Genomic DNA, 26,213 nt, shown 5'->3' with positions numbered 1-26,213 from the left:
AGGGGCGCCTGGTCCGGTACAATTATACAGGTAGCGGCTAATGATAAGGACAGGGAAGGATGGGGCAGCGACGGCCGTGGCGCTGGCATGTTTTTTGTGGTGCCAGTCATGCCGCATGCCGCCAGTCGCCGCTCCGCGGGCTGCTCGCAGTTTCGCACGGGCCTGGAGCGGATCTCGCCGTCGCCGCTGGCGGGGTACACAAAAAGCCTCAATACGAGGTTTGCACGCCTAAGCCCGCGGCTGTCGGCCCAGCGCCGCCAAGCTGCCCGCGACTCGCCTGTCTCGAGGCTCCGGCCAAAGTGTAAAAAACGGAGGAAAAAAATATTTAATTTTTCGTCGTTAACACCAAATGTTGATTTATGATATTAAATGTGTGTAATGGTAGATGTGTTGCAAGGAAGGAATATAAAAAGTGGATTTCAATTTTCAACACCAGTCAATTTTTGGTTTCGACACGAAGTCAGTATTGATTAGTAATTTTTAACATAAACAAGGAGTATGCCTCTTTCCACAACACAAAAATAACAGTGGACGTTAATTAGTCTGTATTTTTAATAAATGACCCTTTATACACAAATTTTACAGTTACATCATTGTTAGAATGTTTTATTTAATTGTAGACAGTTCTCACGGAATGTAAGGGTTGGATGGAGTGAAAGGTTTACGAACACCGGTAAGCTCACTAGTATAATTAATAACAACTTGAAAGGTTAAGAAAAAAAGAGTATAATACATTAAAAATAACGTGTCGAGTATGGGATAAAAAAACGTGCAGAAAATCAAGTCACGCTTGTTGAGTCCACTTTTGAAAACTGCTATTGAAACAAATATTGTAACGTAATACCTGCTGCCACAAGAAAAACTCTGTTTTGTGTTTATTAATGGAGCATATAGAATAAGTGACTTGTCATCAGCAAAGATTTGTATTCAAGTAATAATTGAAATGTATGAAAAATCGAAGAAAAAAGTGTCAAACAAAATCAGTCCAAGAATAGACCCTTGTAAGACGCAACATAAGACCTGCTTCCAAGTCGAGAGGTAAGAATAAACCAAGCTCAATGTCTGACCATATACTGCATTGTGGTGTAATAAACCATCTGAAGATATGCTCGGTAATCTTTCCTTGCTCAGTTTATAAATGAAAAGATCAGACAGGTCACTGTACTTTTCGACCAATTCATAAACTGGAAATAGGTCTATTTCCAATACAAATATTGTTAAAACATATTTTATTTACTTTAATGATAGTGTAAATGTAATTAGAATATGTAACTGGAGGCAGGAGAAACAAAAACACGAAATGCTAATATCGTAACCGGTATTTTACTATGCATTGTCTGAATATTTATTGTATAAATGTATATGGTGTAACCGTTTTAGGGGGTACTCGTTTCCAGTAGTAAGTCAGGTCTAAAATCTATTATATAAAGGCAACTCTTAACCTATTCCTATAGACCCTAAACAATATAAAACGATGTTTTCAGTTATTCGTGATTAGACCCTCTAGAATGGTGTTCTGTTACGTGACAGGCATTATCTCGAGGGATGGTTTTCGTTCATCGGCATAGTGCGGGGCAGTACTGAAGGTTCCTCAGCTAGAACTGATGACCGGAGGCATTAGTGTAAGACGGGTAGAACTAGAAGTATTTTCTAATTTTTTTCAAACAATCATACAAAAAGCTTTCTTGGTTTTTTCATTTTTAAACTCCTATTTTAATAGTTTTAGATCTTACACTGATGCCTCCGGCCGTCGGATGGCGACGATTGAAAAATATATCTCAAGATAGTGAATATTACGCAACGGAATAAAATTATAGACAGTCTGATCAGACATGTCTACAAAAAGCTATCATATGTTATAATCTCATTTGCAAAAATGTATTCTATAGAAGCAAAGCTAAGTTTAGATACCCAATTTCAAGTTAGTTGTCTTTATAGCGATAATACATTTAATATTTTAACTGATATCGTAAATCAAACGGATTCTAAGTTGCTATTATTAATATGGAATAATGTATTCAATTGTTTTAGTGTTAAATAGTTGTAGTGAAACAAGTTTGAACTGCGGGCAGAAAACAGATTTTAACCTAAGTTAAGGTGGTTATTAAGGAATATAAATATTCTTCAGTGTATATGATATTCCTTGCTATGCCACTCCAAACATTTTAAGATAATTTTACCTGCGTGGTAACGCGACGAAGAAGCTCATAACGCACTTTTTATTTCATTTCGACATCAGATACACCTAGACCAGTCTAGAAGATTATATAAAATATTGAAATTGCAACATGATATCTCAAAGAATGATTGATTAAGTTTTTACTCCCAAGTCAACTTTTGATGGAATCATACAGAGTGTTCATGAAGTTTTATATTGTTACGCATTCTAAATAAAGATAACTATCACTATGTACAAACTTCATAACTATCACTTGTACTGTATACACCGCAACGCTTATAGTATATCGATCTGACTGCTGAATGATTTTTTAAACTTACTACTTCAAAATGGTTTATAAAATTGAAGCTCTGTATATGTTCTACATGCTAAATCAGTATTATCCACTAACGATACACTAGCTTTCCTCACTCCTAACTCGCAGTAATTACCAATATGTATAATTGAATAATTAATAACCGCTATTAAAGAATTTCTTTATGTATTTTCATTACAGATAAAAAAGTATTTGGTTATAAGGGCCTGTTTGTTGATGAATAACTCAACAATGATGACTTCTGATGACAGATGACTCAATAAGTCATTATTGTAAATAGACACGAATGGCAGCCGGTACCTTAAGTAGCGTAGTCGCTAATGGCTAAACTGCGTTATATCATTCGATATTGTTTATCCAAATATTGTTGAATTTATTCCCAATTTACTTTAAAATAGAGGTTTTGAGACATTTGGATTAAACCTTTGTTATGTCATACATGTTGAAGAGAGAAACCAAGTTTATTTTTTCACAATACCGACTTATAAAGTAGAACCAGGCCCGTACTCAGACCGGTTTTTAGAAAACATTTACCTGGGCCACGGCCTTCTCACCACACGTTTATTTGGACAGACCGTGTCTACCGACGGACGAGGTAGCTCAATCTAATAACTGTAATGTTTTTGTAGGCTAAATTTGTAATATCGTTTCATAAAAATTTCTAAGAAACTGTGATTATTACAAGGAAATTGTGGGGGGGGGAGTGAAGTGGTACGACAGGGGCGTAGTGGCTGGACATGATGGGGCCCGCCAAAGTTAGGTACGGCCCTGAGTGGAACATATGTACACATTTTAAATTGTGTATCACGAACGGATTTATTAGAATCATACATATAATTAGGCAGTTGGACAAGTAGGTTTTACTGGTATATTTATTGTTATTTTTTCATTATATTCGAAGTTTTCGAAGAACTTTTCATTAATATAAGATACCTGTGTAAACGTCGATATTTTTTAAACGATGATACACATGTCATTCATGTATAGGCCTATCCACGCAATTCATCCTTCCCATTTAAGGGACATAATTGACTCGATTTCTATCGACGCCTTTTATGAGAGTTCTAGACTATCATTGTAACGTAAAACTATGCTAGGGCGATGTGATACACATACATACATACACAGTTTTCTTGTTATTTCGGCCACATGTTCTATTATTTTTTTGTTTCCGTGGCCAGGGATACTGTCCCAAGTTGACTGCTTTGCATGGTGTTAAGTGTGATATATATAAAACACAGGAGGATAAGAATGTCTTAGACAGTCGTAGAGAGGAGTGCTGGATCCAATGCGAGTTGTGAACTGCATTGAAGACTAAAATTGTGCTGCGCGCAGGAGGCCCCGCTGATCGCTTATTCATGACAGAACAGCCGAGATAGACTTGTAACTAAGTGGAAAGTTACAGTAACAACTGGCCCAGATACATTCATTTACATACATCTCTGTTGACAGTGGTACCGGGTGACGACTGGTCTCGACCCGATCGAACTTAACGGTGAGCTCTGGTTCGAGAATGACGAGTTCGAGTCTCGTGTAGGGTCCCGTGGTTCTGTACGATTCAAGCAATCCAATTTGAAGCCGAGCTTCGGTGAGCAATCGGCCCCACACGTACTTGGTCCACGTACCTGTTCCAAACTACGCAGATGGTACATTCGGTCTGCACTCCTTCACACAGTATACTGAGATCTGAGAAGTGCGATCTTTCTAATATACGGAGCACGCCACACCATTTATTTGTCACGTAACAGGCGTCGCTGAGGTCGCATGCAAACTATCAACTCTATAGCTCATTTAATTTCCGAGATTTCCTGCGGACAGACAGACAGACGGACAATCGTAAAGACATTTTTCACCTCCGGCAGGAATAAAGCCTACTGAGACACAGCTTACAATGGCGCTCAGCCAGATTCTGTCCTTGGACGTGCACCATCATAAATACATTATTTGGTATATAGAAATGAAGTTTCACGCAAATTGTAAAGTCAACAGATAACATATTTCTCAAGATAACGCATTTGGCCACATAACGCATCCCAACTTTTTTTAAAACTTCCTTGGGTTTCGAAGCAATGTTATTTATTTATCAACGGTACAGCCATTTTGCAACAATATATAACAAACAGTAAACATATTAATACAAAAAAATTTGAAACACAATAAAGTTAAGTGGCAGGCATTACAACAATATTAACAAACAAAACCAGTCAAAATGAGGGAGGAGTCTCCATTCACGTGCGATTAAAAAACTGGAGACCCCTCCTCCAGAAGAAGTGATGGCACTCATTAAAAAAAGACCAATTTAGAGAAAAGTTCGTTGCCAAGGCGCTGGAGTCGAGGCAGAGGAGCAAAGTCTCATAGTTTCTATCGTGTTCCTGCGACCAAAGATGCCTCTAGAGCGAGTTGGAGTAGGGATGGGGAAATCGACCCGACTGAGAAGATAAGGAGAGTCAATAAAATGGATAAGAACAGAAATTAGGGTCCTGAAGTCGTCTTCTGAAGTGGGGACATGAGTCTTAGAAAGATCCCAAAAATAAAAGTTCCGGGGATCTAAGGAAGGTAATACGACGAAAAAGTGTGCTGGAATCAAATCTTGTCACCTAGTTTTCACATTTACTCCGCTCTTTTTCTTTTTACTATATGAATAAAAGTCAAATGTTGAAATCTCAAATAACTACAGTTCAATTAACGCATCATAGAACGCATTCTTGTAGACATTAAGTTTCATGCAAAATTTATAAAGTACAAATGTAATATTTTTCGATATACCTCGCCACATAATACATTCAGATTTTTTCATTTAATTGGGTTTGATGTCAATGTTTACATAATACAACTCGACACATAAAGTCACTATAAAATGATAACGTATATATTGCGATGGTTAAGATATATGTGCTAATATGTCAGTGTTTACATAATAAAACTCGACACATCAAGTCACTATAAAGTGATAACGTATATGTCGGGACGGTTAAGATATATGTGCTAATATGTCAGTGTTTACATAATACAACTCGACACATAAAGTCACTATAAAATGATAACGTATATATTGCGATGGTTAAGATATATGTGCTAATATGTCAGTGTTTACATAATACAACTCGACACATAAAGTCACTATAAAATGATAACGTATATATTGCGATGGTTAAGATATATGTGCTAATATATCAATGTTTACATAATACAACTCGACACATAAAGTCACTATAAAATGATAACGTATATATTGCGATGGTTAAGATATATGTGCTAATATGTCAGTGTTTACATAATAAAACTCGACACATCAAGTCACTATAAAGTGATAACGTATATGTCGGGATGGTTAAGATATATGTGCTAATATGTCAGTGTTTACATAATAAAACTCGACACATCAAGTCACTATAAAGTGATAACGTATATGTCGGGACGGGTAACATATATGTGCTAATATGTCAGTGTTTACATAATAAAACTCGACACATCAAGTCACTATAAAGTGATAACGTATATGTCGGGACGGTTAACATATATGTGCTAATATGTCAGTGTTTACATAATACAACTCGACACATAAAGTCACTATAAAATAATAACGTATATATTGCGATGGTTAAGATATATGTGCTAATATGTCAGTGTTTACATAATAAAACTCGACACATCAAGTCACTATAAAGTGATAACGTATATGTCGGGACGGTTAAGATATATGTGCTAATATGTCAGTGTTTACATAATAAAACTCGACACATCAAGTCACTATAAAGTGATAACGTATAATATGTCGGGACGGTTAAGATATATGTGCTAATATGTCAGTGTTTACATAATACAACTCGACACATTAAGTCACTATAAAGTGATAACGTATATGTCGGGACGGTTAAGATATATGTGCTAATATGTCAGTGTTTACATAATAAAACTCGACACACCAAGTCACTATAAAGTGATAACGTATATATTGCGATGGTCAAGATATATGTGCCAATATGTCAGATGTTTGAATATCTTATTGAATGTTTCACCATTTTATTTATTCAACTTTTTTTCGCTGTCTTCATGGTTACCCATGAGACCAATGTAAAAGTATTCGCCAACACTCAGGCTAATCCCATGAAGAGATATGCATCATCATCGAACTCAGTGTTGTTAACATATAAATGAATTAAAAAGTTCAAGTCTATTTATTGGTCAGTTCGTTTTGGAGACATCACCCGGACAGATAGACAGATAAAATGAAGTTTTTCCAGCCCTGCGAGTGATAATCTTCTCTAAGGCTCAGCCTATATAACTATTTGTTCCAAACAGATGACAGGTAAAGAAATGTTTAGCTTAAGAAATCCAACCATACTTGTCGATCTTGAATTAGAGTATTGAGATGCAAAACACCTTTACCACTAGTTCCTATGCTACAATAAACGGAAGTGTTGTACTTGAATCTATAGTGTGCATAAAAAACATTAATACTTATATTTATCACATAAAGTGATATAGTTAAAAATATGCGTCTTCATAATATCGGAAACTTTGATTCATCTATTAGGATGTAATTATACGTATCAAGAACCTACCAGTTCGTCTGTATAAGTTTATACTATTAACCTTTTTAACATAGAGTTTCAATATGTTGTCTTAATTTTATTTTAGGGAAGAATAGATTTGACTAAATGAAGTAACTAGAATAATTTTTAAAGGGAAATAAGAATATAGATTATGCTGAGATTAAGGATTGACTATCGCAATTGCGAAGTTTCCATTGGCTCACTGTTAGTATTTTTATCGAGTGTCTTTACAATTTAAACAAGGAATGTAATGAAATATGGTGAACGCATGCACATTTTCTGTATAGCCTGAAGAAACATTAATACATCTCACAGTGGTAAAGGAACCCTTCAATGATTGATGTATACTTTACCGTATACACAACGTATGAGAACAATTATTATATTATTTTTTTATGAAAGGCCGATCCCCTGTTAAGCGTTATTCTACACGTCCTGCACTGGCCTGTGCGAGGATCTTATCAAACAGAATAAGCTCAGTCGATACAGTATAAGGTCGATGGTACTGATAAAAAGTGCAAGGGTCACAGACAGGATTTAAACCTGCGCTATCTAACGTAAATCCAAAGTCCAACGCCTTAGACCACTCGGTCATAGGCACTCCCATATATTCAATGTCAGTAACAATTAAAATTTGCTATATGGATCTTTGATGCAGAACTCTGTGTTTCACCATGGATGAGCCCACAAACCTGCTGTTGGACAAGATTGTAAACAAAGAAACATTTTATTTGTATTCTCATCATGTTTATGTGTAATTTTAGTACAACAAAGAGGTTAATACAACCGTGTACTGATCTTGCCCAAAATAAACGGTTATTCTAGAAATATTTATGTACAATATACGTAATGGTATAAAAAAATATTCAAGTTTATTAATTCCTACATTTTTAACTTTTCAGTTCGTGACCTGGTCAGGCAAAAAAGCGATGTACAATAACGTCTCGTAATTTTTGTTGAAAATCACAACTAAAGATGATTAGAAAGCTTGAGAAATCATGAAAAATAGCATTAATTTCTTTAAAATATTTACTAGGGAGGTATGGAATTCAAGTTTGATGTGGGCAAACATTCTACCCTTCCCAAAAGTGTGTGAAAAAACGAAGCACAATGTTTTGGGCCAACGTTAGCATTGTATACTAACATTTATTAATTTGCCAATATTTAATCAAATCGTCTTGGAAAACATTGCGATCATTGTGTCTAATAGTTTGTTTGTGCAGTAACCCTTCCTACTGAACTTTAAAGTCTACACATATTTTATCTTTTAATATTTTGGTAGTCATCGAACAATATAATTAGATTGTTTGTATTGAAACTCGATACTACTCAGGTTAGTGTTGGAGAGAGAAATAAAACACATACATGCATAAACTCGATACTACTCAGGTTAGTGTTGGGGAGAGAAATAAAACACATACATGCATAAACTCGATACTACTCAGGTTAGTGTTGGGGAGAGAAATAAATCACATACATGCATAAACTCGATACTACTCAGGTTAGTGTTGGGGAGAGAAATAAAACACATACATGCATAAACTCGATACTACTCAGGTTAGTGTTGGAGAGAGAAATAAAACATATACATGCATAAACTCGATACTACTCAGGTTAGTGTTGGAGAGAGAAATAAAACACATACATGCATAAACTCGATACTAATCAGGTTAGTGTTGGAGACAGAAATAAAACACATACATGCATAAACTCGATACTACTCAGGTTAGTGTTGGAGAGAGAAATAAAACACATACATGCATAAACTCGATACTACTCAGGTTAGTGTTGGAGAGAGAAATAAAACATATACATGCATAAACTCGATACTACTCAGGTTAGTGTTGGAGAGAGAAATAAAACACATACATGCATAAACTCGATACTAATCAGGTTAGTGTTGGAGACAGAAATAAAACACATACATGCATAAACTCGATACTACTCAGGTTAGTGTTGGAGAGAGAAATAAAATATATACATGCATAAACTCGATACTACTCAGGTTAGTGTTGGAGAGAGAAATAAAACACATACATGCATAAACTCGATACTAATCAGGTTAGTGTTGGAGACAGAAATAAAACACATACATCCATAAACTCGATACTAATCAGGTTAGTGTTGGAGACAGAAATAAAACACATACATGCATAAACTCGATACTACTCAGGTTAGTGTTGGGGAGAGAAATAAAACACATACATGCATAAACTCGATACTACTCAGGTTAGTGTTGGGGAGAGAAATAAAACACATACATGCATAAACTCGATACTACTCAGGTTAGTGTTGGGGAGAGAAATAAATGACATACATGCATAAACTCGATACTACTCAGGTTAGTGTTGGAGAGAGAAATAAAACACATACATGCATAAACTCGATACTACTCAGGTTAGTGTTGGGGAGAGAAATAAAACACATACATGCATAAACTCGATACTACTCAGGTTAGTGTTGGAGAGAGAAATAAAACACATACATGCATAAACTCGATACTACCCAGGTTAGTGTTGGGGAGAGAAATAAAACACATACATGCATATACTCATACTTAATACGTACCCGTATACGTAATAAGTTATATTTACATTTCCTCTGAACTACAGGGCCATAAACTGGGATTGTACCAGGCAGCTTTATTAACTACTTTGGAGGAATAAATTGAAATAAAATAACTATCAGAGAATAAATTAAATATGTTACTATTTTTCGTAAATTGTAACAATTCCAATAAACTATCTCATGTGTTTCAATTGTTAGATGAAGCAAATAAATATTATAGGTACTAGTACCCTCATATATCCGTTATCTTACCTTCGTCAATATTTTCTCTTTCCTGTTTTCGATCTATGTAGTTAGAAACTGTATACGTCCTTAAATATTTGCAAATAAAATAACAATTAACACATAAATAAAAATAACTTTATTCGTGAGTTTATTTCAAACAGCTGTTTTACAAATCAACTCAGGTCAAATCTAAATACTAACTAAAATTAACAAAACTATCTAAATAACAGCTCAGCACCCACAACTAGTTGGTATTTATTAAATTTCCTTCATCTTATCTTAAAAAGACGAAAAAAATACAATATTTGTAATATGTTGGGGAGGCCATTGCAAATGCTGGGACCAAAATAAGAGAAGCCTTTTCTTCCAACTTCAAACCTCACTTTTGGAAAGTGAAGCCTTCCATCTTGGCGGGTGCTTCGTTGAGATACCTGCTCCCGATACAAGAGTTTCTTGCTGAGGTGCTGTGGTTCTCTAAATTTGAGAACTTTGTGGACCATGCGACACGTCAGCAGCCTGCACACTGCCTCCACGGCAAGTAACTTGAATCATTCCGGAAAAGAAAGATATGATCAACTCAGGTTGAAAACGAACGTGATGGCTGAATTCTGCAGCTGTTGGATTCTGCCAACGTCCTCTTTCGAAATGATGTTCCATAAGCAAGTAGACGTCTGCACAACTACTTGCAGTAAGTTCCTGCACTACTTCCTGCAACTACTTCCAACGTCTTAGTAGTAACGTCTGCATAAGCCGCAGTTTCGTAGTCTCCGCAGTAGCAATATTCTGAATCTGCACAAACTCTTCAATCTGCCGATCGCACGCTGAGTGACGTGAGACATGTGATGCCACGAACCAAAACGACGCACAGTGCGACAAAACACCCTCAACATCGGGATAAATTCATATACAACAATTTGTATTATTGTATAATTTTTATTTACTATTCTATGATTTAAGAAAGTAAATAAACACAATTAAAGCAATAAGTAATCACATTCGTTAAATTAATGCTAAAAATATAAAAATATGTAACGTACAGAATTTACATACACGTTTGTCACTCTATTTCTAAACCTCCGAGCTAGAAACTCTCATAGCTTTTTTTAATAATTGTTGTGTCAGCTATGGGTACACCACCAGGAATAATCATTTCAAACACGTCCTTAATTGTCGATATATTTCTTTGGAGCCGTCTGTAAATGATTATTAAAATATCTGAGGTGATAAGTATCATACTTTAAATATCCTGGTTCCAATTTTCCCGTGACGTCTTAATGGTGTACCTTTGCACAATTTTTTGAAATTTTTATTCGTACGAGTAGCTTCTTCTGAAAGCATGTGAATTCGAAGGAAAGCGCCAGAAATAATTTCATGCCCATAAATCGATCGTTTATGAATGGTTGGATGCGTGTAGAACCATGGATATAAAACGCACACATATATTTGCCGTATCGGCTCTGAATTTGTTATTGTGTCGAAACCACTTGACATTCTTAGTAAAACTGTTTATAATCTGTTCATTATCCATGCATTAACTCCAGTTATTTCCGAAAAGAAATTAGAGTTCTAGAAATACCGCCTGTCTGTGATTCCGACGGAAAGAGTTCCCCAACTCTGGCTTCGGTCAATCAACAATCAAACCTCGTTTTATCACTAAATTATCTCTGTATTTTTTCTCTTATTTTCTTATAATACTTCATTATTTTCAGACCACACCTGCCATTTTCTCATTGGGGGTCGATAACGAACGTGGAGAAGTCACCCAGTGAATGTAACCCAACAGTGCAGTACAGATAAGCCTTTATCAAGACGTCGAATTCCTTTGAATAAACCCCATAAGTGTAACATCTTTAGGTAGACGAAGTCTTGGGTAATGAGTTACAAATTTTGCGATCAAATTTCGTAAAACTAAGTGTGAAAGATATTTCTATACTCTTTACACCTACGGTGTAATTATAATTTGCCCCATAAACTCGCTATTCCTTTGTCTATTCTATTATTTTCAGCTAAGGAAACGTCCATTGATCCCGTATCAAACCAAAATTTTACTATCCGGAAATACCATGCAGGATGTAAGTGATGATCGAGGATTTTGAGAAACCAAAAGTGCATCCTTTATGGTAGGGTTCCTAATCACCAATCGCAAAGGCGTGAGTAATGATATAAACATGCTGGAATCATTAGAATCTGTTCCAACAAACATTTGCTAGTACAAATGATGGCAAGAGCTACATTATAAGCCCATTTTAAAATCAATGTACTTAATTTATAATATTGAATTGAAGAAATCTCATCTATTTTAACCTCGATCGTTCAATGTATTCATTGTTAGCTAAGGTATAGAAAATAATTCTGTTGTAAGGTCCATTATGTGTTAGATAATTTTTGAACAAACCTAACGTTCTGTCAAATTATTCAAAATAAGTTTTTGACTCTATCAAGATTTTACACAAACCTGTAAAAAATTATGTTTATAAAATAGTATTATGCAATATTTGCAGTTATATATATTTTATTAGTATTTTTTAAGGCGTACGTATGCGCAACTAATTAATCCACAATCTGCATAATTTACGCTACACAAACATAGCAAAATATAAACCGGGACACGTTGGGACACAAACTATAACCTTTATTTAATACAAAAAGACATTAAAAATTATGATTTTTGTTTGAAGTTTTGTTTCAACACACTGTGGAAATAAATATTATTATTAAAAAAGTTTAATTTCTTATTTTTACATTACCCTAAGAGATCAAACACGTATTTGTAAAATAATTTTAAGGAACTATTCAGATAAAACGGTCAACTTAAAAACAGAGATAAGCATGAAACTTGCATCAAATATTAAATAAATGCTAATGTAATATAAAGTGTGAGCCAAGGATTTTGTGGGGTCACTGACTTATCTCGTTATGGATGCATGCTTTAGGTAATGGATATAAAGAAAAACAATCCTATTTCCAGTAGATTCGCCGTTCATTTTTAATGTTTCTGCCAAGGAAACCGGGGTTTTACCTCACTGTGCAACGCCCAGAGTCTTACTCTATTGCACACGGCACCCCACTCTCAGTAAGGGTCTGTAACAGATTATGCGGAGAAATATGCAGAACTATGCATTTGCTTATATTGAGCCTTAGTCCAGTTCGGATTGACCAAGTTGCAGCTCAGTATTGATCTAACCGATAGCCATTTCTATAATATAATGCTCATAAGCAAGATGCAGCTGACAGTCATCAGGTACAACTTTGCACACACATCAGGAAGTCTGATGTGTAAAAGTTGAACAAAATTGGGCCGAGGTAGCTCCCTTGAGGTACACCACGTAATTTGAAAAGGGGCTGAGATGTCTCATTGCCAAATTTTGTGACCTGTTGTCTTTCTTGCAGATATGATCTTATCCGTGAAAACGGGCTTAACTTCTGTGGATCTGATATCGAGGTCTTTTTCTATCACACATCGTGGTTATGTACACTGTATACGTGTGTATTACAGTATTGATGCGGTCAGATAACGTGCACGCTAAGCTCTGAGGACGAGGTGTAATGCGACAACACACGGACCTCAGGTTACTCTTTACATATCTTTCATTTATCACAGAGTTTAGCTTTATTTCTACTGAAATATATAGTATATACGTGTGTATTACAGTATTGATGCGGTCAGATAACGTGCACGCTAAGCTCTGGGGACGAGGTGTAATGCGACAACACACGGACCTCAGGTTACTCTTTACATATCTTTCATTTATCACAGAGTTTAGCTTTATTTCTACTGAAATATATAGTATATACGTGTGTATTACAGTATTGATGCGGTCAGATAACGTGCACGCTAAGCTCTGGGGACGAGGTGTAATGCGACAACACACGGACCTCAGGTTACTCTTTACATATCTTTCATTTATCACAGAGTTTAGCTTTATTTCTACAGAAATATATAGTATATACGTGTGTATTACAGTATTGATGCGGTCAGATAACGTGCACGCTAAGCTCTCGGGACGAGGTGTAATGCGACAACACACGGACCTCAGGTTACTCTTTACATATCTTTCATTTATCACAGAGTTTAGCTTTATTTCTACAGAAATATATAGTATATACGTGTGTATTACAGTATTGATGCGGTCAGATAACGTGCACGCTAAGCTCTCGGGACGAGGTGTAATGCGACAACACACGGACCTCAGGTTACTCTTTACATATCTTTCATTTATCACAGAGTTTAGCTTTATTTCTACTGAAATATATAGTATATACGTGTGTATTACAGTATTGATGCGGTCAGATAACGTGCACGCTAAGCTCTCGGGACGAGGTGTAATGCGACAACACACGGACCTCAGGTTACTCTTTACATATCTTTCATTTATCACAGAGTTTAGCTTTATTTCTACTGAAATATATAGTATATACGTGTGTATTACAGTATTGATGCGGTCAGATAACGTGCACGCTAAGCTCTCGGGACGAGGTGTAATGCGACAACACACGGACCCCAGGTTACTCTTTACATATCTTTCATTTATCACAGAGTTTAGCTTTATTTCTACTGAAATATATAGTATATACGTGTGTATTACAGTATTGATGCGGTCAGATAACGTGCACGCTAAGCTCTGGGGACGAGGTGTAATGCGACAACACACGGACCTCAGGTTACTCTTTACATATCTTTCATTTATCACAGAGTTTAGCTTTATTTCTACTGAAATATATAGTATATACGTGTGTATTACAGTATTGATGCGGTCAGATAACGTGCACGCTAAGCTCTCGGGACGAGGTGTAATGCGACAACACACGGACCTCAGGTTACTCTTTACATATCTTTCATTTATCACAGAGTTTAGCTTTATTTCTACTGAAATATATAGTATATACGTGTGTATTACAGTATTGATGCGGTCAGATAACGTGCACGCTAAGCTCTGGGGACGAGGTGTAATGCGACAACACACGGACCTCAGGTTACTCTTTACATATCTTTCATTTATCACAGAGTTTAGCTTTATTTCTACTGAAATATACAGTATATACGTGTGTATTACAGTATTGATGCGGTCAGATAACGTGCACGCTAAGCTCTGGGGACGAGGTGTAATGCGACAACACACGGACCCAGGTTACTCTTTACATATCTTTCATTTATCACAGAGTTTAGCTTTATTTCTACTGAAATATACAGTATATACGTGTGTATTACAGTATTGATGCGGTCAGATAACGTGCACGCTAAGCTCTGGGGACGAGGTGTAATGCGACAACACACGGACCTCAGGTTACTCTTTACATATCTTTCATTTATCACAGAGTTTAGCTTTATTTCTACTGAAATATATAGTATATACGTGTGTATTACAGTATTGATGCGGTCAGATAACGTGCACGCTAAGCTCTCGGGACGAGGTGTAATGCGACAACACACGGACCCCAGGTTACTCTTTACATATCTTTCATTTATCACAGAGTTTAGCTTTATTTCTACTGAAATATACAGTATATACGTGTGTATTACAGTATTGATGCGGTCAGATAACGTGCACGCTAAGCTCTCGGGACGAGGTGTAATGCGACAACACACGGACCTCAGGTTACTCTTTACATATCTTTCATTTATCACAGAGTTTAGCTTTATTTCTACTGAAATATATAGTATATACGTGTGTATTACAGTATTGATGCGGTCAGATAACGTGCACGCTAAGCTCTGGGGACGAGGTGTAATGCGACAACACACGGACCTCAGGTTACTCTTTACATATCTTTCATTTATCACAGAGTTTAGCTTTATTTCTACTGAAATATATAGTATATACGTGTGTATTACAGTATTGATGCGGTCAGATAACGTGCACGCTAAGCTCTCGGGACGAGGTGTAATGCGACAACACACGGACCCCAGGTTACTCTTTACATATCTTTCATTTATCACAGAGTTTAGCTTTATTTCTACTGAAATATACAGTATATACGTGTGTATTACAGTATTGATGCGGTCAGATAACGTGCACGCTAAGCTCTCGGGACGAGGTGCTACCGTTATTGTGCTACACACGGGCTACCGGTTATTCCACTACCTTACACACCTTTCATTTATCATACAGTTTATTTTAGCATTACGTTTGTACATCTAAAATCCAAATAGCTTCTTCCTATCTATAGCAAGTACCTGAAGATTATGTTACCTTTTTAGAATTTAGTAGAATTCGTGAATGATTTGTTGGAGGAGATTGTTTTAAAACGTCGACAAAATATTCACGACCAAAATATATATATTTGGTATATTCACGGAAATTAACATCGTAACATGTCTTGTACACGTCGTAGTAGGTTGTATTGTTTTATTTTAGTACCAGGTTGGTAATAAACTTTAAAAAAGTAATTATTATAATTATAGTTATATTGTAATAAATAAATAAGTTTGTGTTGTGATATGATTTACACACATGAGCCATGTAATTAGAAATATAATAAAGAAAATATTATTATTATTAAATTTAGTTATTATTTGATAATAATCTGGGGTAATATTCTAAGTTAATTTCTATAAGCGAAAGCGTAAGTGTACATATATTTAATGAAATAAAATAGACCGTGGTTCGTGTTAATCTTGGATGATGGAACCATAAGAGCGCATATTATAATAATCCAATCGTATAATATGAGAACTCAAGTAATCTTCGTCAGATTCCAATAAATTTCATTGAAATGAAAGCATTAGGTCAAGAAGCAAAGATTTTTTATTTTCAGATATTTTATATTGATATGTAACACTATTACGAAAAGTAATCAGTAAATCACCTGAATTCCTCAATATAGCAAACTGGGGACAAGGTTTCACCGCATTTCGTAGATTATTAATTTAATTTACACATTTAATAATTCTTCATGGCATTGAATTGTTCACAGCATTTAATTTTGTTCATCGCTCTGTTCCATAATCAGTTTTCTACCCATACGTGGAATAAATATAAGACATTTAATTTATTTTAGATAATCAAAGTTTATAATAGGATAATGAAAGCCACTATTATTATATTTTGAACCAACTATAAGAAATAAAAAGGTATTATTTTATCACCCACTTTGACATTGCATGATCACACTAATACCACAGAGAGGTCACGTTCATTTTTTATCATAATTGATTTTCCTACTTTCTGTTACATGACTTGTTTAATTCGCTAATAAAATTGTTATCATCAATAATTTCTGTTACATGGCATAATTAATTCATACGTACAATTTCATCATCAAAAACTCTACTTTCTGTTACATGACTTGTTTAATTCGCTAGTAACATTTTTATCATCAATAATTTCTGTTACATGTCATTAATTCATACGTAGAAGTTTATCACCAATGACTATCTACTTTTTGTTACATGGCTTGTTTAATTCGTAAACTTATTATAATCAATATTTTCTACTATATGGCTTGTTTAATTCGCCCATACTTTCTCTTATATGACATTTTTAATTCGCAGTATGAACTGTTCATCCTAAATGATTTCCACGAAATCCAGAATGACGACATAGTAAACACGTATAGCTTATATTTAGAATAGCTTTTTTATAAAATTATTCACAAGTCATATGTATGGACGAATAATTCATGTGTTTTTTTTTCTGGAATTTTCAGGACTTTTATTTGTGTCCTTATGTGGGAAAACTGGTAAGCCGAGGATACTGCGCACATTATAACTAAGATAACTAACATTTTAAGCGTGTGTTTAAAAACAAGGTCAACCTTTAGTAACATAATGTTACTTTCCACCTTCAGATTATCATTTGGCACACAAAATGTTTAAAATGTTAGAAAATGTAACAACAACGTTTTCGAGAAAACACGAAGCAGAATGTGCTTCACATTTATTGTTCCACATCGAATGGTTTAAAAATTTGAGTTTCAAAGGAGTCCATGGGCTTGAGTCCGGGGGGACTCAAAATACAATTTTCCTACAGTTTAATGTCAATGGTTGGCTCCAATACTTCAGTCATAGGCTCAATTATTTCTGCTTTAGCAGGGAACCGGACTTGCAATGAACCGAATATTACTGCAAATAACGCACAATATTGTCGGTAGCAAAATACACAAAACTCACAATAGCAATTTGATATCGTTTTTTAAAAATGTAGTGTTGGCACTTCAAATGTTAAAACGTTTACTGTACCGTTTATTTGCGTCTAGGTGGATTACTCCCTGTTTTTATGAGTTTAAATATGGCCAAGAAACATTTTCACGCAACATTTGATAACAGGCTACCATAAATTTCTTTTGTTTACCATCAAGTCTTCAATTAACATAATGATTATATGTAGGATACTATCTACTGAGATAATAACACGGGGTTTTGTAGTGAAACAAATAAACGTGTCATAGAAATGTGGATTATACGTATGGAAGCTTACAGAAAGATTTAGCCTCATTAAAATTTAGATATTATTTTAAAAATCAAATAAAGTTGTTTAGTTTCAATACTGATACTTAAATTAAGTGTGGTTTGTTAACCACATACTCTACCAGTCGGTTTGCAGAAATAATGACACATTCTTTTAACGGTACCCTTTATTTGTAATATTAATAATTGTCCTTGCATTTTAGGTTCTAAAAATAAAATACACGTTTAGAATTGAAGATTATAGATGTGAAACGAAATTAAAAATGTAATTCTTGAGAGGCAAAGTTAAGAGTATAAGTATCCACTTAAGTGATTTCCTTTGTTATTCCACAAAACGCAAAGCAGTGATAATATGTGTTCAGTGGTTAACGCCTCCTTAGTGTTTGTGGTCGGGTCATGATCCAAGACATTTCCCTACATCAAGGAACTCCAGAAACCAGAGAACTCCAGAAACTAGACTTGAAGTTTTCAAGGAAAGAACCTCCACTATCGTACAAGTATATCTTTAAGATGTGATGTATCTAAAATGGAATTAACTTGAAAGTAAGCATAACATGGTGGGAAGGGATGATTCAATGCGATTGTTTTGTCATCGCATTACAATTGAGTGCACTACGATGTTTCTGACACGATCTCTAAGCACGGCGGAACAACCGAGTTTCTACACATGACGTAGCCATGGTAGGAAGGGATGATTCAATGCGATTGTTTTGTCATCGCATTACAATTGAGTGCACTACGATGTTTCTGACACGATCTCTAAGCACGGCGGAACAACCGAGTTTCTACACATGACGTAGCCATGGTAGGAAGGGATGATTCAATGCGATTGTTTTGTCATCGCATTACAATTGAGTGCACTACGATGTTTCTGACACGATCTCTAAGCACGGCGGAACAACCGAGTTTCTACACATGACGTAGCCATGGTAGGAAGGGATGATTCAATGCGATTGTTTTGTCATCGCATTACAATTGAGTGCACTACGATGTTTCTGACACGATCTCTAAGCACGGCGGAACAACCGAGTTTCTACACATGACGTAGTCATGGTAGGAAGGGTTGATTCAATACGATTGTTTTGTCATCGCATTACAATTGAGTGCACTACGATGTTTCTGACACGATCTCAAAGCACGGCGGAACAACCGAGTTTCTACACATGACGTAGCCATGGTAGGAAGGGATGATTCAATGCGATTGTTTTGTCATCGCATTACAATTGAGTGCACTACGATGTTTCTGACACGATCTCTATGCACGGCGGAACAAACCGAGTTTCTACACATGACGTAGCCATGGTAGGAAGGGTTGATTCAATGCGATTGTTTTGTCATCGCATTACAATTGAGTGCACTACGATGTTTCTGACACGATCTCTAAGCACGGCGGAACAACCGAGGTTCTACACATGACGTAGCCATGGTAGGAAGGGTTGATTCAGCTTCAATGCTGTCTAGCTGCAGTTTACCTTCCGCTTAGTGCAGCTTCTGTTATCTGACGCTCCCCTCCCACTTGACCCCTGGAATCTTGAGTCGTGTTCGTCTGAAAAGGTCCATAAAAGTCCGCAACGAAGAAGCTTAAAATGAAGTCTTTACCTAGTCTCGACATCAAACACAACTTGAATACAAAATATAGTGTAATGAAGTATTCTCATTGTCTCGTCAGATGCACAATTGAGATGTTTTAGACACGATCTCTAAGCACATTGAACCTACCGAGTTGTCTACTAAGCACGGTGAACCTACCGAGTTGTCTACTAAGCTCGGTGAACCTACCGAGTCGTCTACTAAGCACGTTGAACCTACCGAGTTGTCTACTAAGCACGTTGAACCTACCGAGTTGTCTACTAAGCACGTTGAACGTACCGAGTCGTCTACTAAGCTCGGTGAACCTACCGAGTTGTCTACTAAGCTCGGTGAACCTACCGAGTTGTCTACTAAGCACGTTGAACGTACCGAGTCGTCTACTAAGCTCGGTGAACCTACCGAGTCGTCTACTAAGCTCGGTGAACCTACCGAGTTGTCTACTAAGCACGTTGAACCTACCGAGTCGTCTAATAAGCTCGGTGAACCTACCGAGTCGTCTACTAAGTTCGGTGAACCTACCGAGTTGTCTACTAAGCACGTTGAACCTACCGAGTCGTCTAATAAGCTCGGTGAACCTACCGAGTCGTCTACTAAGTTCGGTGAACCTACCGAGTCGTCTACTAAGCACGTTGAACCTACCGAGTTGTCTACTAAGCACGTTGAACCTACCGAGTTGTCTACTAAGCACGTTGAACCTACCGAGTTGTCTACTAAGCACGTTTAACCTACCGAGTCGTCTAATAAGCTCGGTGAACCTACCGAGTCGTCTACTAAGTTCGGTGAACCTACCGAGTCGTCTACTAAGCACGTTGAACTTACCGAGTCGTCTACTAAGCACGTTGAACCTACCGAGTCGTCTAATAAGCTCGGTGAACCTACCGAGTCGTCTACTAAGTTCGGTGAACCTACCGAGTTGTCTACTAAGCTCGGTGAACCTACCGAGTCGTCTACTAAGTTCGGTGAACCTACCGAGTTGTCTACTAAGCTCGGTGAACCTACCGAGTCGTCTACTAAGTTCGGTGAACCTACCGAGTTGTCTACTAAGCTCGGTGAACCTACCGAGTTGTCTACTAAGCACGGTGAACCTACCGAGTCGTCTACTAAGCTCGGTGAACCTACCGAGTCGTCTACTAAGTTCGGTGAACCTACCGAGTCGTCTACTAAGTTCGTTGAACCTACCGAGTCGTCTACTAAGCTCGGTGAACCTACCGAGTTGTCTACTAAGCTCGGTGAACCTACCGAGTCGTCTACTAAGCTCGGTGAACCTACCGAGTTGTCTACTAAGCTCGGTGAACCTACCGAGTTGTCTACTAAGCACGGTGAACCTACCCAGTTGTCTACTAAGAGGAAGATGTATTGGTGTTAAACTCAACATTCACATTGTTCGGATCAGGAATTGTTGTTAACCCGACCAATTTTAGCCCACATTGCCGAACATCCTGTAACGCTAAAATCCTGTATTCGTAAAATAAAAGATTGAACTAGTTCCCTGAACAATAAATAATATATAAGCTGACGAGTTCGCCCCTCCACCTCAAGCCAGTTCCTGGATACACCTTTGTGTGTGGAAATTTGATTCGACGAAATTAAACTGGTTTAAACGGAAGGTACACAAACGCACCGCACAGGATCTTGCTAACCATAAACTGTTTCCATGATGTACAATTGTTCCTAACTTCCTCATAGAACATGTTCCGCGAGTAGAACAGGTTCCGAAGGTTTTCTCGTGAATTACCGTCTTGTAATTTATTTGGTCTGTGTGTAGTTTAACCGGTCGCCGCACGATCTGTTGCATGTGCAGATTAATGCTGCAATAAATCAATCATTCAGCGAGGCGATGGACAAGCTACGGCGCGACACATTGTGTTGTGTTAACCGTTACAACTACAACGTAACGTCGTTATATTCCACACCCGCAATTTACATACTTCTCAAATTTGAATTGGTTCCACGTAAAGTGTTGGTAAACGAGTTTTATTTTTGTATAGACCACAAGATCTGCCTCAATCCATTACGGCATGATATTGCGTGGACACACAAATTATATCACTGTTTAATACGTATCACGTACGTAGATTTTTGTGTTTTTAAAATAGTCAAAGTCAAATCTTTTAGTGTCAAGTACAATATAACAATTATGTGGCAAAAGTCATACCGGATAAATCTATAATTTTTACATTTGTTCACAATAACACATTCAGACATACAATCTTTACGTTCATCCATACCACTCACTCGCCAATTGTCTCCACCACCAACGCCAGTGTCAGCCTTCTAGACTGGAGGTCTCCCAACTATAATTAAAAAATTCGTCGACACTGTAGAATGCTATAAAAGCGCTTCAGACGAGTTTTTAACGTCTGTTGATTAAACGGACACCTGCCTGCGAGGGTAGGTGTTCATAAACCACCGTTCTGTGTCGCCCAGTACGGTAGTTGTCTCTGCCTCTCGTTTCATATCAATGTAAGTCACGACGTCTAGTCAGGGCACATTTTTATACTTTCACAATAAAACCGCCTCCAAGATATATAGACATGGCAGAGTCAACAGCTGCAATTTTAAATAATACATTACTTGAGCGGTAAGAAACAGCTCTTAATCCGATTACATCTTTAACGTTTTAAAAACTACTAATTAATAAGAAAATACTAATTTTTGTAGGATATTAGTCAGGATATTTGACTTAATAGAAATAATTGACTTAATAGTCAACACAAGTGTACTCGCGTTGGCTGAGCAATAGAAAATTGACTTGTGTGACTCGAGAGTACCGAGAGTAATACACCGTTATCTGGACAGTTGGCCACCTCCTGTAACACGAGGACGGGAGTATAAAGACAACATTATGCCGAACGAAAGTAAACATCATTAACCACTCGAGGGCACGGTTACGTGCGCATCTCGCTTGTGAATGAAGTTAGATCCTAAATTATTACAGTTTCACTGGGTCCTATTAGATTTAATTTTCAAACAAATTACGTGGTTCCTGCTGAGGCCGCTAGGTAGCGTGGGCGAGGCGCCGGCGCAAGGTTTAGCTTTGTAAGCTGCCGCGAGGTAGCGTTAGTAGGCGGTCTCCTGTCGCTAGCGCTGTGGTGGCCGACCGTCCAACTATTACCTTGTCCAATATGGCTTCCCGCTCCCCCCTCCAGGCGGCACCCCCCTCCTCGCGGCCTCAACCGGTTTGAAAGGATCCTGGAACATTCCCAGATGAAAAATATAAAAACTAACGTGATTCGGACCAAAGACAAATAAAATTCCTTCTTTAATATATCAACGAATCGTTTTTATGAGATGTATAAAATGAGATTATTGTTATTTGTAATTAAATGAATAATCAATTTTATAAACTCATTCAATAAATTATCACAAAACACAAAGTAGAAATCTGAAGAAAATATTATTTTGTGTTTAGTTTTTTTTCTTTTCTCGTTTGAAATAAATAATTCTTTAGCCTATATTCTACATATGCTAGTTCAACATTTCCTATATGTTTCCTGGAAAGGGCGACCTGTGTTGTTAAAGTGGAACACAACAATTTAATATATAACAATCTTAGAGCTTCCTTGATCACTACTCGTAGACCTGAGTATGTGTCTAGGCTTTTGAGATAATTTACTTTTATTTGAACATAATTAAAATAAAATATTATAAGTGTTCACTAAACTGCAATTAATTGATGAAAAACTTGTTTTGTAATTTAGGTGTAGGCAAAACTAATTGTTCCAGGGAATGTCTTTCGGTATTGCATTTCAATTTATGATTACCTCATGTGTTAAGTGTGTGTCAGTGAAAATAATTGACGAATTTGTAAATTCAACAGTCTCTTGATATTGACCAATATACAAGTTTAAATAAATAACTGTTGTTCAGAATTAAGTTATTTTCAATAACTTTACGTATGCAAAGAATTACAGCGAGATGCGGTGACTCGTAATGAAATTGTGGATAAAGCTGTAGTAACACTGCGTTTTGAGATCTAAAAACTGATCTCTTTTTGGTGGAAATGACCAAACTAATGCATGACTACAACCTAAGTTAAAGTAAACTTACATACCAGAGCGTTGTTGTGACACGCATAAGTCAGGAACAACAACAGCCATGTTGTGTGTCTATTCCATGCACACTAACTGTCAAATATGCACTTAATAATTAATGTTTATTTTTAACCTTTAATAGCACTTTAATTTTACCAAAACGGCGTACTTATTATAGAAATTAGTGGGAAGAAAACAAAATGAAGAAAGTTGGGTGTAAAATTAAGTATTATTATATTCAACTTAATCTAGTATTTGTAATTTAAGTTTTGTTACAATGCTTTATTTGATTTTTCAAAGAAATCTTGTTACAGTTCCATTACATGCCTTTATGAAAAGTTTTTTTTTAATTATTCGCTTGAGAAGTGGTAGGTATTTCAAACAGAATTTTGTAACATTTTTAATCAAGCCCAAAGAGTAACGTTTGAATATATTCACGATATGAACTTTTTAGAGTGTGTCCATTAAAGATAACTGGGGTTAGTGACTAAGTTTTTATGTAGGCTATGAAAATGTAATTTCTTCAGTTGTGTGTAATTAAAAAACTTATATGTCCTTACATCATAAATAAATTAAAACGTGTAACTCCCTGACGCTAGAACCCGTGTACACACTACAGAGATTTCTTATTGTTGTCTTCAGCAGGTTTCATTTGGACTTAATAACAATATTGCCTACATTTCCTTCCTTCAATGCATGACATTCCTCGTAGTGACAAAAGATCAAGTATTTCACGGAAAATTGCTTAAAGGGCTATGAGTTTAAGCTACAAAAATGTTCCCTAATATTTTGCTACACATCAAGGGGCAGCCCCAGAAGGGGACGGGTGGATGACGTTGTTGCCTCTGAGATAAATCACAGTTTCAGAGTCTCGACTTTTCCAGAAAGTGGAAAATTCCAGTTTACACACGCTATCCTTACATCACCTTTTTATTACGTTTTTCCTTTGTAAATCATATATAAACAATGATATGGGCTATCTTATACCTGCTACAAACAGATGTAGACTATAATACATTTGTCTAGACCGCCAAAATTGTTATTTTTACTCAATTGTTATAATATGGCTATACCTGTTAAATTATATGCAAATGGAGGGAATATTATGTTAGTTGAATCGATTACAACAGCTAATAAAAAGGGTTTTTAATTCTGTTTCGTGTTTATTCAACTACAATGGGTGAAAATGAAGTTTATTAGTTATTAAGAATAATTTTAGTTGGTAAAGAATGACATAATGGATAAAAGCAATATGAAATGAAAAATTACCTTATTTTGAGGCTGAATTTAAAATTTAATAATATTAAACTAAGCTCTATACACTATTTATTACATAACATTCATATTAAACAAATGCTTAAAATTTAAATATATTCAGTTACTCTATGTTACAATAGGGGAAGACGGGGCGGAACGGGGCACTTAATGTTAAATCTAACCTAATTCAAAAATTTGAAGGAATAAAAAAAATCAACCGAAATATATAATTATATGTTTATTGGTTATAACACTGGCTATTTACATGATGTATTATATAAAAAATATTATTAATAAAATATAATAACAAAATTAATACAAACTTCCCATGGGTGGGGCGGAACGGTGTTGGAAATTTAGCCTGGGCCTACTGAAACTAGTCAGAGTGACAATCTTTGCAAATGAGAACTACTTCGTCCTCTTCACTGTCTACATTAGCACAAGAGTTATGTGCCCAGTTCTTACATCGTACACAGCTTATCCATCCCTCATTTGACTTGGAATAAAAGTACCCACAATACAAACATTGGGCATCATCTTTATCATCGCTTGAGTCATCAGTCTCTGGTTGTATTTTCTTCTTCAATTTTTTACCTTTACTTTCATGTCTATTTTCATGGAGTTTCCTTTTCTTCTGTTTTTTCTGTGCTTTGTCCTTTTTCTCTTTATTTTTTTCTTCTTTGAATAATTTCATTCTTGCTCTTTCTGCTTTTGCTTTGATTTTTTCCTCCTGTTTCTGCTTCTCGGCTTGAAGCTCGTTTTTGTAAGGGGATTCTGTAATAATAGCAGTTTTTCCTTTTTTACGGTTTGACCTTTTCATTGAATTGCTCTTAGGAAGCAATTCTGTTGTGTTTCAAATTAAGATATTTTGTCAAAGAGTAAAGTGCTTAGCTTATATAAAACATGTCACATGTGCATTTTAGTTAATGTTATATGAATGCCTGTCTTGTGTGTTTCATGTTTATGTTTAATAGGTCTTCATACAACATAAAATGCCAAGGTTTGTTTACCAGTGATCTATTTTCTATTTAAACCACCGGATGTCTTCATGGATAAATAGGAAATTAATGGTGTGTAAAAT

The 26,213-nt window shown here is 36.2% G+C and overlaps 1 protein-coding gene across 1 annotated transcript; it reads left to right on the top strand.

The window, feature by feature from the left end:
• The first annotated feature begins 87 nt into the window (after positions 1–87).
• Positions 88–21,207, top strand: LOC124369367 (zonadhesin-like). Its single transcript, XM_046827358.1, has 4 exons — positions 88–279; positions 3,948–4,083; positions 19,943–20,499; positions 20,587–21,207. The coding sequence occupies exons 1-4, from the start codon at positions 88–90 to the stop codon at positions 21,205–21,207; spliced, it is 1,506 nt and encodes a 501-aa protein (XP_046683314.1).
• The last annotated feature ends 5,006 nt before the right edge of the window (positions 21,208–26,213 follow it).

The sequence above is a fragment of the Homalodisca vitripennis genome, chromosome X, assembly GCF_021130785.1.
Source record: "Homalodisca vitripennis isolate AUS2020 chromosome X, UT_GWSS_2.1, whole genome shotgun sequence".
NCBI classification, from domain to species: Eukaryota; Metazoa; Arthropoda; class Insecta; order Hemiptera; family Cicadellidae; genus Homalodisca; species Homalodisca vitripennis.
The sequence above is the reverse complement of the archived record's forward strand: the minus strand, read 5'-3'. Positions and strand labels throughout refer to the sequence as shown.